This window comes from Gigantopelta aegis, chromosome 8 (genome assembly GCF_016097555.1).
Source record: "Gigantopelta aegis isolate Gae_Host chromosome 8, Gae_host_genome, whole genome shotgun sequence".
Classification (NCBI taxonomy): Eukaryota; Metazoa; Mollusca; class Gastropoda; order Neomphalida; family Peltospiridae; genus Gigantopelta; species Gigantopelta aegis.
This window is the reverse complement of record NC_054706.1, coordinates 8,379,506-8,395,224: the sequence shown is the minus strand read 5'-3', so window position 1 is coordinate 8,395,224 and position 15,719 is coordinate 8,379,506. Positions and strand designations below refer to the sequence as shown.

At 39.0% G+C, this 15,719-nt stretch overlaps 1 protein-coding gene across 3 annotated transcripts in view; it reads left to right on the top strand.

The window, feature by feature from the left end:
- LOC121379386 (methyltransferase-like protein 27) overlaps nucleotides 1-15,719 on the top strand; it is a 49,912-nt gene that overhangs the window by 32,876 nt on the left and 1,317 nt on the right. Inside the window, exons 1-6 of one of the 3 annotated variants that reach the window (XM_041507979.1) lie at nucleotides 959-1,029; nucleotides 2,744-2,894; nucleotides 4,236-4,364; nucleotides 7,763-7,898; nucleotides 10,694-10,801; nucleotides 12,510-12,782. In XM_041507979.1, coding sequence (XP_041363913.1) covers nucleotides 2,751-2,894; nucleotides 4,236-4,364; nucleotides 7,763-7,898; nucleotides 10,694-10,801; nucleotides 12,510-12,655 — 663 coding nt within the window. In that variant the 5' untranslated portion in view covers nucleotides 959-1,029; nucleotides 2,744-2,750 and the 3' untranslated portion in view covers nucleotides 12,656-12,782. Of the gene's footprint in view, nucleotides 1-958; nucleotides 1,030-2,743; nucleotides 2,895-4,235; nucleotides 4,365-7,762; nucleotides 7,899-10,693; nucleotides 10,802-12,509; nucleotides 12,783-15,719 lie in introns of those variants that run through there. The other 2 variants (XM_041507978.1, XM_041507977.1) reach the window with 2 other exon arrangements.

Below are 15,719 nucleotides of genomic sequence, written 5' to 3'. Positions count from 1 at the left end.
CTCGTTTTTGTAAAGGCGGTGTATATATAATTTGGCGTCCAAGAAAAATACTTTTAATGATGAACACTACCACTTCCGTTATTTTTATAAGCGGTGATACCCCCAAAATGAAAAGTTTCTAATACTTTATAAAGAATTACCGAATAAACAAATAACAGTAATTAAAAATAATCAGTTACGACCAACTATATCTGCAACTGAGAACAAAATAACAGACGAAAGTTAGTGAACATAACAGACTGATTGACCGAGGCAGTTAAAATAGCGTTAAATTGCGTTACGGTTACTATCGTAAGCTACCGGGGTACTGAAGTTTTCCCACACTGCGGCTTGTTTTCTTTGATGTCAACTGATCGATTTTTTTTTTCAGTGTGAAAAAAAGTGCCCAATATGAAATAGCGGAGCTGCGTTCTGTAAAATATAGTAGGATGCGGGAAAATAAAGAGGGATGGAGAAAAATAAAGGGGGCGGCAAAACACGAAAGCGGGGCGGCAAAATGCAATAGCAATGGAGTAGCGAGAACACTTGTCACAACAGAAACAAAACTAAATATAAAACCATTCGACCCTTTGTCCGCCCCAAGTACCAGGTTACAACATGCCCACTACCAACCTAAGAATGAAACGATATCGTTCGACAGTACGACACCAACAAAATATGAAATTACTCCATAGTGGATACAGGAATCTGAATAAAGTTGGTGGGGTGCAATATGTAACAGAAAATTGAAAAACATTGGTGCGAAATGTTGTAGTTATAGAGTTATATTAAAACATTAAATCGGAATATATCGCTTTAAAAAACAAACAAACAATAAATAAAAAAATCGGAATCTATAACTTAAAATACTGGGTAAAAATAAAATGAAAAAAGTACCGATTCCATATCAATTGATTTCATTGAAATTGGGCGGAAAGTAACCTGGAATAAGGTAATAGGGCCTAACGTTGAAATTTCATTTTGACGCCGTCTACTTTGATTTTGAAAACGTGACGTCATTAATGCTGTATTTTACAAGATATAATTAAGGTAAAGCCCAAATATCTGAAATTTAGTTTTGTAAGGTTATTACCTGTTATTTACCAAAAACATAAGACAAACTTTTTCTTTGCTAAGTTGTAGGTGTTTCCATGTGACGGCTCATATTATGTATAAACCCATATGTTTAAGTTCTGAAAGCGGACTATTTGCTTCAGTGGGGGGGGGGGGGGGGGGGGGGGGGAGGGAGATTGTAGTATAAAAAAAACCGAACCCCCCAACCTACGCCCCTGGTTGAGGCGGTTATGTTAAAAGTTAGGTGATAGCTCTTTTGACTTAAGTTTAGTCACGGCCTCAATCACAATTTTACGCGGGTTCACGATATAGTTAATATATGGAGGTGATATCATTCATCTTTCACCAATTCCTAACATAACATTATGGTGTAGATGGTGGATGGGAGGGCGCACCTTCCCTTCTATTCTCCTCCGAAATAAATACCAGGTTAACCAGACATATGTTATTGTCAATATTCTACTTTTTACCTAATCATTTGTAGAAACCTTTTTTTTAACCCTTTGTAGAAACCCTTTTTAAGTTCCTTGTAAATAAAGTTTATTTAACCATCAGTTAAGTATTTTTTATCTAATCATTTGTATAAACGTTTTTAACTTTTAAAACTTTTTTTTTAGTTTTATTTTATTTAAACAAAATAAAAACACTCCCCCACCCCTCTCGTTCTGAGTACAGTTCCTGGCCCTGGTCAGAAATCATGCTCGCCACCAGCGTGCTTGAACATTAAATTGATATAAGCACGTTAATTCCCGACATCTGACCTGACAGTCATTTGTGGGCATACATACATACATACATACATACATACACACACACAAACAATCAACGGCAAAATGATCCGAATAGCAAACAGATGGATGGTGCTGGGAACGAAATCCTTCGAGGTGGTCTCACTGAATTATAACTAGTGTTCAGTCCGAATATTCGCTCGCTAATTTGGTATTCGAAATATTCGAATAGTATTTTCAAGTATTCATTGAGGGGATTTGAACCACAGACTCTCAGTACGAGATTCTAGCGCTCTAGCAACTGAGCTAATGGGGAAATGCCAACTAGCTACTGCCTGTAGGAGCACTTTATACCAACACTACTACATAGTCCTCCCCCCCCCCCCCCCCTCCTTCAAGTGAAGCTACGTCCCGGAGCCATGGGCCACGGGCAGTTGAACTGTTACGGGTCCTGAATGGGTTATAATTGTATTCTTGTGTTAAGAACACACCGAGTCCCTACGTCGGCTCCAAATGTAACAGAAAAATCAACGTTCTGAGGGTATTTAAACCACAGACTCTCAGTACGAGAGTCCAGCGCTCTACCCACTGAGCTAATAGAAAAATTCCCACTAGCTACTGCCTGTAGGAGCACTGTATACTAATTACTACTACACAATTATATGGAATTTTGGGGAGTTTTCTCGTTTCAACCAGTGCACCATAACTGGTCAAAGGTCGTGGTATGTGCTTTCCTGTCTGTGGGAAAGTGCATATAAAAGATCTCTTGCTGCATTAGGAAAAATGTAGCGGGTTTCCTCTGATGATTACGTGTCAGAATTACCAAATGTTTAACATCCAATAGTCGATGATTAATTAATCAATGTGCTCTAGTGGTGTAGTTAAATAAAACAAACTTTAACTGTCTTTGGTGCACCGACTCGTGAATCGAGCCCTGTGTATTGTTATTGAGTCATCCCCAGGTTTATCATGGATTCCTTTGTATTCGCCGATGACGCCAACGAACAAGATCGCCGCGAGTGTTTGAAAACCATCCAGAGTTATCGAGACAAAACTCTGGGGATTCAGAAGGGCACTGAAGTTTACAACGAAACCAGTGCTGGCTATGATAAGGTAAGATGTGATTTCCAAAATAAAAACAAATCCAACAACAACAAAAAAAACCCCAAACAAACAACGAAACAAAGAAACAAAACACTGCACTTTTATCAATATAAAAACAAATCCAACAACAAAAAACCCCAACCCAAACAAACAAAACAAAGAAACAAAACACTGCACTTTTATCAATATATTAACTGAATACGAACAATGTTTGATTTTTGTTTTGTTCTGGGTTTTTTTTTTTTTCCTTTTTCATTAACCGGTTTGTTGATTTTTTAAAATAATTGTTTTTAACGCCGTGATTGTATTTCATGATTTTCTGATATTGATTAAAAGGGACTGTCCTGAGTTTGCAGCCACTGTAAAATAATCCTATCTAACAGAGCCCTTTTGGCGACTAAAATTAAATACGGTATATAATATAGTTTGTTTTGTTTACAATAACACTGTCTGTGTATCCAATGTGCTAATTACAATAACACTGTCTGTGTATCCAATGTGCTAATTACAATAACACTGTCTGTGTATCCAATGTGCTAATTAATGTCCGTAGCAGTCTCTTTTCATTATTCTTCGTAACGTATTTATATTATATTTTTCGTACGTACGAAATTATTGGAAGGTAAAATCTGATTTGGGCTACTATAAACATTAGAAGGACATCACTTGCCTTATTTATACAGCTACTGATATTCTAAACAAGAAAATATCTTTAATATGTACTTTTAGTAATAAAAAAGATCGTAAGCATATTACAATAGTAGCCGACTCCGGATATTGCCTGTAAGGTGAAAGCATCATAATGTACATTTGTATATTTTAGTTGTCCTTTCACTTTCTATACTAATGAAGGTCAGGACGAAGCCCAGTCGTAAAGCGCTCGCTTGATGCGCGGTCGGGCTGGGATCGATCCCCGTCCGTGGGCCCATTGGGCTATTTCTTGTTCGATCCATTGAACCACAGCTGGTCAGGGCCGTACCCTGATCAAAATCCTAGGGAGGGTGGAGGGGCACTACTTTTTATAAACAAATGAAACACTATACAAATTAACCACTAAGATGTGTATGCTATTTTCTGGAGTGAAAGTGAAAGCAACTGATGCATTTAATCCATTACCTGGATACAAGCTTCAGAGATATTGGGTTCTGTACCAATAGCCAAATGACTGTACACTTTACCTTTTAACCATATCAAGGCAGATGACCATCATTTTTATTACTCTACACAGATAGCGAAAACAGACTCACGTTCATTAAAACAGCAGTTGTGTTTGTATTTTGCACCACAAAACGACGTTACAAATGTGGTCGTGAGACTCCATCTTTACCGCATGTTAATTCTGGATTCTAGGTGATGAGCACGGCGAAGTACAAAGGACCGGAGGAACTAGTGCGTGTTATGGAAGACTTGTTCCCAAACAATCGAGACCAAGTCAAGGTTCTGGATGCGGCATCTGGTACAGGCCTCTGCGGAGTGGCGGTAAAACTAACCTTTTATATAACAGTGTACAACTGGCTTCAGTACTTCCTCTATCTCAGGTGGATCGCTGAAGCATTGTTAATATTATCGACAGGCATGTTGGCAGAGAGGGCCCTGTCACTCAAAAAAAAGTTATTATTATTAAAAACAATTTCATCAATGTATTTTCGAGCTTCGCAAGCCAAGGTGCTAGTAACACACAAAAACCGATCGAGACTACTAACGCAGTCTGTAGGGAATAGGTTTGAAACAACGATTATGTCCCTCACATGATATCAGCATGACAAACAGATATAAGGCTTCCCCCATCTACAATGTAATGTATGTGCACGGTTAACGTCTGATAACTGTCTAAATATGGGGAATATCTATGGTCCGTCCCATCATCCTACAATTTGTATTTTGTATTATTATTTCTTTTTTTTTGTAACTAATTTCAGTTTTAAAAAACCCCAAAAACCCATCCAAACCAAAAACGAAAACAAAAACAAACCCCACCACTAACAAAAACCCAACCTATTTCTGTGTGCACTTTAGAAAACAATCGATTGTGGGATGTACTATTTTATTTTTTAAAATAATATTTTTAATAATCTTTTTTGTCCCAGAAAAATACAGGGTAGGGGCCCAAAATCACTACAATACACAGTCGATAAGTACAGAACTATGTCACGAACTTTACCTTTTAAGTTGATTCAGTACTGAAATATAACACGAATGTTCTTTTTTAATTGAATTGTGTACTGCTCAGATGTTCTAAGTTTTCTGACTGTCTGCTCAGATGTTCCAAACTTTCTAACTGTTTCCCCAGATGTTTTAAGCTTTCTAACTGTCTCCTCAGAGGTTCCAATCTTTCTGTCTCCTTAGATGTTCCAAGCTTTCTGAGTGTTCCAAGCGTTCTATTTGTCTCCTCAGATGTTCCAAACGTTCTATTTGTCTCCTCAGATGTTCCAAGCTTTCTGTCTCCTCAGATGTTCCAAACGTTCTGTTTGTCTCCTCAGATGTTCCAAACGTTCTATCCGTCTCCTCAGATGTTCCAAACCTTCTAACTGTCTCCTCAGATGTTCCAAACTTTCTAACTGTCTCCTCAGATGTTCCAAATTTTCTAACTGTCTCCTCAGATGTTCCAAGCTTTCTAACTGTCTCCTCAAATGTTCCAAACGTTCTGACTCCTCAGATGTTCCAAACTTTCTGTCTTCTCAGATGTTCCAAACTTTCTAACTGTCTCCCCAGGTGTTCCAAACTTTCCAACTGTCTCCCCAGATGTTCCAAGCTTTCTGTCTCCTCAGATGTTCCAAACGTTCTGACTCCTCAGATGTTCCAAACTGTCTGTCTTCTCAGATGTTCCAAGCTTTCTAACTGTCTCCTCAGATGTTCCAAACGTTCTGACTCCTCAGATGTTCCAAACTTTCTGTCTCCTTTATATGTTCTAAACTTTTTAACTGTCTCCCCAGATGTTCTAAACGTTTTATCTGTATCCTCAGATGTTCCAAACGTTCTATCTGTCTCCTCAGATGTTCTAAACGTTCTATCTGTCTCTTCAGATGTTCTAAACTTTCTATCTATCTCCTCAGATGTTCTAAACTCTCTAACTGTCTCCTCAGATGTGCTAAACTTTCTATCTGTCTCCTCAGATGTTCTAAACTTTATATTTGTCTCCTCAGATGTTTCAAACGTTATATCTATCTTCTCAGATGTTCCAAACTTTCTATCTGTCTCCCCAGATGTTCTAAACGTTCTATCTGTCTCCTCAGATGTTCTAAACGTTCTATCTGTTTCCTCAGATGTTCCAAACGTTCTGTCTTCTCAGATGTTCTAAACGTTCTATCTGTCTCCTCAGATGTTCCAAACGTTCTATCTGTCTCCTCAGATGTTCCAAACGTTCTATCTGTCTCCTCAGATGTTCTAAACGTTTTTTCTGTCTCCTCAGATGTTCTAAACGTTCTATCTGTCTCCTCAGATGTTTCAAACGTTCTGTCTCCTCAGATGTTGCAAACGTTCTGTCTCCTCAGATCTTCCAAACTTTCTGTCTCCTCAGATGTTCTAAACGTTCTAAATGTCTCCTCAGATGTTCTAAATGTTCTAACTGTCTCCTCAGATGTTCTAAACGTTCTATCTGTCTCCTCAGATGTTCCAAACGTTCTGTCTCCTCAGATGTTCCAAACGTTCTGTCTCCTCAGATGTTCCAAACGTTCTGTCTGTCTCCTCAGATGTTCCAAACGTTCTATCTGTCTCCTCAGATATTCCAAACTTTCTGTCTCCTCAGATGTTCCAAACTTTCTGTCTCCTCAGATGTTCCAAACGTTCTATCTGTCTCCTCAGATGTTGCAAACGTTCTGTCTCCTCAGATGTTGCAAACGTTCTGTCTCCTCAGATGTTCCAAACGTTATATCTGTCTCCTCAGATATTCCAAACTTTCTGTCTCCTCAGATATTCCAAACTTTCTGTCTCCTCAGATGTTCCAAACGTTCTATCTGTCTCCTCAGATGTTTCAAACGTTCTGTCTCCTCAGATGTTTCAAACTTTCTGTCTCCTCAGATGTTCCAAACGTTCTGTCTTCTCAGATGTTCTAAACGTTCTATCTGTCTCCTCAGATGTTCCAAACGTTCTATCTGTCTCCTCAGATGTTCTAAACCTTCTTTCTGTCTCCTCAGATGTTCTAAACGTTCTATCTGTCTCCTCAGATGTTTCAAACGTTCTGTCTCCTCAGATGTTGCAAACGTTCTGTCTCCTCAGATCTTCCAAACTTTCTGTCTCCTCAGATGTTCTAAACGTTCTAAATGTCTCCTCAGATGTTCTAAACGTTCTAACTGTCTCCTCAGATGTTCTAAACGTTCTATCTGTCTCCTCAGATGTTCCAAACTTTCTGTCTCCTCAGATGTTCCAAACGTTCTGTCTCCTCAGATGTTCCAAACGTTCTGTCTCCTCAGATGTTCCAAACGTTCTGTCTGTCTCCTCAGATGTTCCAAACGTTCTATCTGTCTCCTCAGATATTCCAAACTTTCTGTCTCCTCAGATGTTCCAAACTTTCTGTCTCCTCAGATGTTCCAAACGTTCTATCTGTCTCCTCAGATGTTCCAAACGTTTTTTCTCCTCAGATGTTCCAAACTTTCTGTCTCCTCAGATGTTCCAAACGTTCTGTCTCCTCAGATGTTCCAAACTTTCTGTCTCCTCAGATGTTCCAAACTTTCTGTCTCCTCGTCAAATGTTCCTAACGTTCTGTCTCCTCAGATGTTCCAAACTTTCTGTCTCCTCAGATGTTCCAAACGTTCTATCTGTCTCCTCAGATGTTCCAAACGTTCTGTCTCCTCAGATGTTCCAAACTTTCTGTCTCCTCATCAGATGTTCCAAACGTTCTATCTGTCTCTTCAGATGTTCCAAACTTTCTGTCTCCTCAGATGTTCCAAGCTGGATTTACGAACCTGGACGCTGTTGATGCATCGGCAGGAATGCTGGCCGAAGCAAAAAAAAAAAATGTCTACCAAAGACTAATCTGCGAATACCTGGGAGAAAACAAGTTAGGAATCAAAGATCGTAGGTGTTTCCATTTTTACATTAACTACGATACACAATAACACAACGGCAATTTCGCCTCACCTTATTATTACAACAGTATTTGCTAAATGACCCAACCCCAAGACAATTTACTGAAATACGTTTTGATTAACGACACCACTAGAGCACCACATATATAATTTATGATACACATATAATTGTACATAATTGTTATAAATCAATTTATATCAGTTTCTAATAACATGGAGAATAATGAACTACATTGTTATTAACTGCCTTTCAACTGTGAGGTGTGGGGGGAGGGGGGGGGGGGGATGTGTGTGGGCGCAATGCATAGCCTGGCTCCTTCTCCCACTCACCCCTGTTTCCGACGCCTAAATCCAGCTGCACATTGGTTAATTCATCATCGGTTATTTGATGTCAAATATTTGATAATTCTGAAATGTAGTCTTTTTATATATACAGCAACCATCACAGCCTTTTATTTGGACGGGATCCAAAGGTTAAAATAAAACAACCCCCCCAACCCCCCCAAAAAAAAACCCCCCAACACAACAACAACAACAACAACAAAAAAAACCCAACCAAAAACCCCAACAAAAACAAACAACACCCCCCACCATCCCCCAAAACAACAACACAAAACCCCAACCCAACCCAATAACAAACAACAACATAACCCCCCAAAAAACCCACCTAACATTCCCCCCAAAACTGAAAAAAATAAAAAACCCAAACACACCAAGCACATTTTAGTATGTTATCATCATCATCATTATTATCGTCATGATCATCATCATTATCGTCATAATCATCATTATTTACGTTACCAATTTGTGGTTGTCTTTATGTATTTTTTTTTACCGGTCTCGGTGGCGTCGTGGCAGGCCATCGATCTACAGTCTGGTAGGTACTGGGTTCGGATCCCAGTCGAGGCATGGGATTTTTAATCCAGATACCAACTCCAAACCCTGAGTGAGTGCTCCGCAAAGCTCAATGGGTAGGTGTAAACCACTTGCACCGACCAGTGATCCATAACTGGTTCAACAAAGGCCATGGTTTGTGCTATCCTGCCTGTGGGAAGAGCAAATAAAAGATCCCTTGCTGCCAATCGGAACAGTAGCCCATGTAGTGGCGACAGCGGGTTTCCTCTCAAAATCTGTGTGGTCCTTAACCATATGTTTGACGCCATATAACCGTAAATAAAATGTGTTGAGTGCGTCGTTAAATAAAACATTTCTTTCTTTTATGTATTTTTTTAAAAAGTGCTTATTCTTTAGTTAAAATTTGAAATACCGCGAAGGGGTGAGAGTGTCAGTGTTTCAGGTATCTATGACGCAGTGACGATGACGAGTGTTTTAGGTATCTATGACGCAGTGACGAATACGATGACGATGATGTGAGAGTGTGTGTGTTTTAGGTATCTATGATGCAGTAACGATGACTGGAGAGTGTGTGTTTTAGGTACCTATGACGTAGTAACGATGACGTGAGAGTGTATTTTACGTATCAATGATGCAGTAGCGATGACGTGTGTGTGTGTGTGTTTGTGTTTAGGTATTTATGGCGCAATAACGATGACGTGTGTGTGTGTGTGTGCGCGCGTGTGCGTGTTTTAGGTATCTGACGCAGTAACGATGACGAGAGAGAGAGAGAGAGAGAGAGAGAGAGAGAGAGAGAGAGAGAGAGAGAGAGAGAGAGAGAGAGAGAGAGAGAGAGAGTATTTTAGGTATCTATGACGCAATAACGATGACGTGTGTGTGTGTGTGTGTTTTAGGTATCTATGACGCGGTAACGATGACGTGTGTGTGTGTGTGTTTTAGGTATCTATGACGCGGTAACGATGACGTGTGTGTGTGTGTGTGTTTTAGGTATCTATGACGCAATAACGATGACGTGTGTGTGTGTGTGTGTGTGTGTGTATGTTTTAGGTATCTATACGCGGTAACGATGACGTGTGTGTGTGTTTAGGTACCTATGACGCAGTAACGATGACGTGTGTGTGTGTGCGCGCGTGTGCGTGTTTTAGGTATCTGACGCAGTAACGGTAATGATGAGAGAGAGAGAGAGAGAGAGAGAGAGAGAGAGAGAGAGAGAGAGAGAGAGAGAGAGAGAGAGAGAGAGAGAGAGAGAGAGTATTTTAGGTATCTATGACGCAATAACGATGACGTGTGTGTGTGTGTGTGTTTTAGGTATCTATGACGCGGTAACGATGACGTGTGTGTGTGTGTGTGTGTTTTAGGTATCTATGACGCAATAACGATGACGTGTGTGTGTGTTTTTTAGGTATCTATACGCGGTAACGATGACGTGTGTGTGTGTTTAGGTATCTATGACGCAATAACGATGACGTGTGTGTGTGTGTGTGTGTTTTAGGTATCTATGACGCGGTAACGATGACGAGAGAGTGTGTGCCTTAGGTATCTATGACGCAGTAACGATAACATTAGAGTGTATGTGTTTTAGGTATCTATGACACAGTAACGATAACATTAGAGTGTATGTGTTTTAGGTATCTATGATGCAGTAACGATGACGTGAGTGTGTGGTTTAGGTATCTATGACGCAGTAACGATGACGTGAGAGTGTATTTTAGGTATCTATGACGCAGTAACGATGATGTGTGTGTGTGTGTGTGTGTGTTTGTGTTTTAGGTATCTGTGACGCAGTAACGATGATGTGTCTTTTAGGTATCTATGATGCAGTAACGATGACGCGTGTGTGTGTGCGTGCGTGCGTACGTATGTGCGTGTGTGTGTCTTAGGCACATATGACGCAGTAACGATGATGTGAGTGTGCGTGTTTATTTTTAGGTATCTATGACGCAGTGACGATGAGCGGAGAAACAACGAGTGGCGAATTGGGGGAGAATCTTGTTCCTTCGTCTGCTTTCCAGGAGCTTGCGTCCATAATAAAGCCAGGTGGGTATCGCTCTGAACTTATAATGAAGTAATAATCCGCTCCATACACTCACATTACCTACGTCAACTTTAGGGTTCTCCAATTATTAATCCCCTACCGGTCCAACGGGAGGGGACTATAGGTTTCGTCACTGCCATTCTAGTCTCTCTGCCCGTCTGTCCCACATATATAGTTTTCCGAATTCTACCCCCCCCCCCCCCCCCCCCCTCCGACACAATGCTTCAAGTTACTGAGCTGAAATTTGGTATGTAGATTTATCATATAGAGTTACAGATAAAGTTTTACTTTAATGGGGATTTACTCATTTTTAACAGATCACGTTTGACGTTCCTGGGAATTTATCCAAGCGCAAATAACTCTGTCAAAACTGGAATTTATTCAAGTTTGACAGAGCTATGGCCCTTGAACGTAGGAGACTTGTGGGGAGATGTATTTCTGTAGCAGTACTCTCAGAATTCCTGGTTATAATTATGGTCATTATTCTGTATCTGCTTTGTCTCACACATTTATTTTTAAATGCATACATACCTGGCTTAAATAAACTTTTATTTTATGGGTTGTGGCTATATAACAAAACTCAATTCTGGAACAGTCCTTGGCTCTACACTGTACAAACTCTGTACACTTTGGAAACTGAATGTCTCGCATGTTTCAGACCTCGACGTGAAAACAAAATGAGGGGAGTGATTAATTATAGGGAGCCATTTAAAATATTTCTATATTGATACCCAATAAATTCACGTTGAGCTACAATTACTCCCCTTGAACTATTTTCAAGGGAATGAATGGAAATGTTTTATTTAACGACGCATTCAACACATTTTATTTACGGTTATATGGCGTCATACATATGGTTAAGGACCACACAGATATTGAGAGAAGAAACCCGCTGTCGCCACTTCATGGGCTACTCTTTTCGAGTAGCAGCAAGGGATCTTTTATGTGCACATTCCCACAGACAAGATAGTACATACCACGGCCTTTGTTAACCAGTTGTGGAGCACTGGCTGGAACGAGAAATAGCCCAATGGGTCCACCGACGGAGATCGATCCTAGACCGACTGCGCACCAAGCGAACGCTTTACCACTGGGATACGTCCCGCCCCGGAATGCTGGGGAGTGTGAGTGATAGCTCTACTTAAATGGCGACGTCTCAATTTTAGAGGCTCTTCCAACCACCTACTAACACTAATATGCTGCCATATTATTGGCTGCCGTTAGTTAGTGCCGTGGGACAGACCACATGTACCTTTATTAACATCTACAGATGAATAGAAAGAGAGGTGGGTAGGAGCCGTGGGAGATGTAGATACACTCGTACGACGGAGAGGATAGCTCAGTAGACGGTTGGGGAAGATTGACAGACAGACTGAGAACGCGAAGGAAATCGCGAATGCTATTTATAGTAACATGATGAGAATGACAGACAGATCACGGCAACCATATGCACGTGAGGCACTGCCCACCTAGCCTCAATAAAATATATAAAACAAATTATTGTTTTCTTGTTGCTTTTAAAATAGAATCGTCAAATTCTAAGGATTATAGTATTTAATAAATGCATTCTAGAGGAGGTGTAAAAAAGAAAAAAAAAAGAGAAAAAAAAGCGCACTTTTAACCATTAACGTACCTCAATCAAACAATTTCAGACATGTTATACCAGAACATTTACTATATATATTTATTTTTTCCCTTTCTCTCTCTCAGGTGGAGTGCTCGTAAACGTAACACGAAAGGAAAACTCTGGGAATGTTCCCGATGAAGAAGGCAAATGGAAACTCGAGTCCAAGAAAACAATCCCTGCATATCTGTTTGACAAGGAAGGAGTTGTACTGACATACAGAATTGTATAAACTTTCGTGTGTTCGCATTTTGCGTGCTTTCTTTGTCAGTGTGTCACGGAAAGTTAGTTAGTCAATCTACGTAATTAACTCATTTGATTTGTATCAATACCTGTCAAGTAATAAAAATAAAAGTACAGTTTATTTTGATAGTAAGTAATCCTACAGTTTGTTTTGATAGTAAGTAATCCTACCAGTGATTTTAAATGCAATTTACAGCACGAATACACACACACACACACACACACACACACACACACACACACACACACACAGGCACAGCACACACACATACACAGACACACACACACACCGACAAACACACAGGCACACACACACCGACACACACACACACACACACACACACACACAGACAGACACACATACAGACACACAGACACATACGCACAGATATACAGACACACAGACACACACACACACACACGCTAACGGCAAAAACAATAGAGAAAGAAAAACAAAAGACAAACAAACAAAACAACATCATACATATTATATATAGTGCAAGGCGCACATTAAGAGAATAGAACACATTCTACGTCCTAATATTTCTGTGTAAACTGATATCTGTATAATCCGGATATTTCTGTGTAAACCTGTATCTGTGTAATCCGGAAATTTGTGTGTAAACAGATATCTGTGTAATCCGGATATATATATTCTTTATTCCTCTTAAAGAGAGTTGTAACAACAAAACAACAGATATACAGATATACATACAAAGAAATAATTACAGCACAGAGACAAACAAGTATACATATTAGTGATAACTACAGAGAAGAATTAAAAGAAAACGATTTTCAAAATAAACATAATATTAAATGTATTTTACAATTGTACATGCACACAAGGTGTGCCGTTTTGCTGTGCACTGTATCTCAGTTATTAATTAACGTGTTAAAATATGTTTTACTTAATAAATATATGAATTCTACGACAATCTGAACATAGGATTTCGTGGTATCTTTATCAAGGTTTAAGGGCGGATTGCAAGATAGTAATTGAGTAATGAACGCCTCGTCTGAAAGATAATGCAATTATGTGCTTAGCTCAATTGGACCAATATCTAAGATTGAACACCAAAAGTCATCTCTGGTTTTAGATAAATACTGACAGCTAATTATAACATGTATAAGAAGATCGGAGTAATGTAAATTACAAAGGGAACAAAAACCTTGAGATGATCGAGGCCTCCATGTAGCGCATATACTTATAACATGATGTGCCTGTTCTTTTAGCAAAGGGTTTGAACGAGAAATATCCCATGCTTTATGTATTTGCAGGTTTGGGTGGATTTGTAGAAAATGATTAGTATCCGGAGTTACAGATATTTGTCTTTTCCATTCTGTTTCCTCAAACTCGAAGACACAATTCTTCACTATTCTTTTCCATGTTTGTTTGGGAGGAAATATGGACGCTTTATAGTAGTCATTTAAGTATGCAATTAATTTATATTTGCAAAGGATCCTATGTATGTCTGCTGAAAATCCAACTGGAGAAGAAATGCACATATTTTTAAAACATAATAATCTGCTTGTTATAACCTTATAGGGTAACGTCCATGTAGGTAAGCGAAGGAGATGTCCTAGGAAATATAGTTTATTAGTGTCTATTTTTGCTTCAACTGAAATAGTACCAATTAACCCTAAACATATGTTTGTTCGTGTCCTTTTTGGTAAACCCTGAATACTTTTTATTGCAAATCTGAAGGCCCTTTCTAGTGCTAATAACTCGCTTTTGGTAATAGAGTTCCATAGTTCACACCCATAGAGAGCTTTGGATAAGCAAAGAGAATTAACTAATTTTACACTTGTAGCTGGATTTAGGCCGCGTGGGTGACACCCTGATTGCAAAAGTACCATACTTGTAGACTTGATAGTCTTACATGCTTGTAAGGTTCGATCCCAGTTATTTAGATTTTTATTCAAAGTGATGCCAACATGTTTTATAGAATTTGTGATAGATATTTGTTTATTATATAGAAAAAAGGGTGGATCCCCCTCTCTACAGAAATTAATCATTTGACTTTTAAGCGACGAGAATATGAATCGCCATTTTAAGCTATATTGTTCACAGATCAATAGCATATCTTGCATATTGCTTGATGTAGGAGAAATAATAGCTATATCGTCCGCTTGTGTGGGGCAAGATACGTGAACATCAAGTATCATAGTTCCTTTTTTTGATCCGCTTAACTTGCTTAGCAATTCGTTTATGTATAAAACATATAGTTTAGGAGAAAGAATACTACCTTGACATAACCCCCTTTGTTGCCTTAAGTACTGTGAGTATATATTGTTTACAAAAACACAAGATTTGGCATTGCTATATATCCTGTTCAAAATAAGCCAGACTTTAGGAGGGATTCCTATTTCTGATAGTTTATATAGCAAACCTGCATGCCAGACAGTATCGAAGGCTTTTGAACTATCCAGAAATGCGACACAAGTGCCGTCACTGCGTTCCTTATAGTGATTTAATGTTTCTTGTAACACAAAAGAAGCATCGATGCTCGACAGGCCTTTTTGAAATCCACATTGATGATTATTCGGGTAATCAGCCGATGAGACTAGCTGTGGCATTAATGATTCTAAAAGTTTCTCAAAAATCTTAAAAACTACAGATAAAAGCGTAATCCCTCTGTATGAATCTGGACTTAATTTGGACATATTATGTCCTTTGTAAATGCATACCAAGATACCGCGATGCCATTCATCAGGAATACATCCATTGTTAACCATTAGTGAAAATAACCTTGATAGGCAGAAGAAGAGATATTCGCCTCCATATTTAATATGTTCATAAAATATTCCATCTAGGCCACATGACTTGTTATTTGGAAGCTTGGAGCATATATTGCTAACTAAATTTGGTGAAATATCAAAGTTTTCATCCGATCTTAGTGCATCAGCTTTAAATGCCGACACCTTGGCTTCTAAGCTTGATTTAAATTTATCATCAAAATTCGCGTCTGTTGGGTCGCTAAACACTTTGCAAAAATGACCAGCCATAGAGTTACAAATATCTACTGGATGAGTAATAACTTTCGTATCGACCA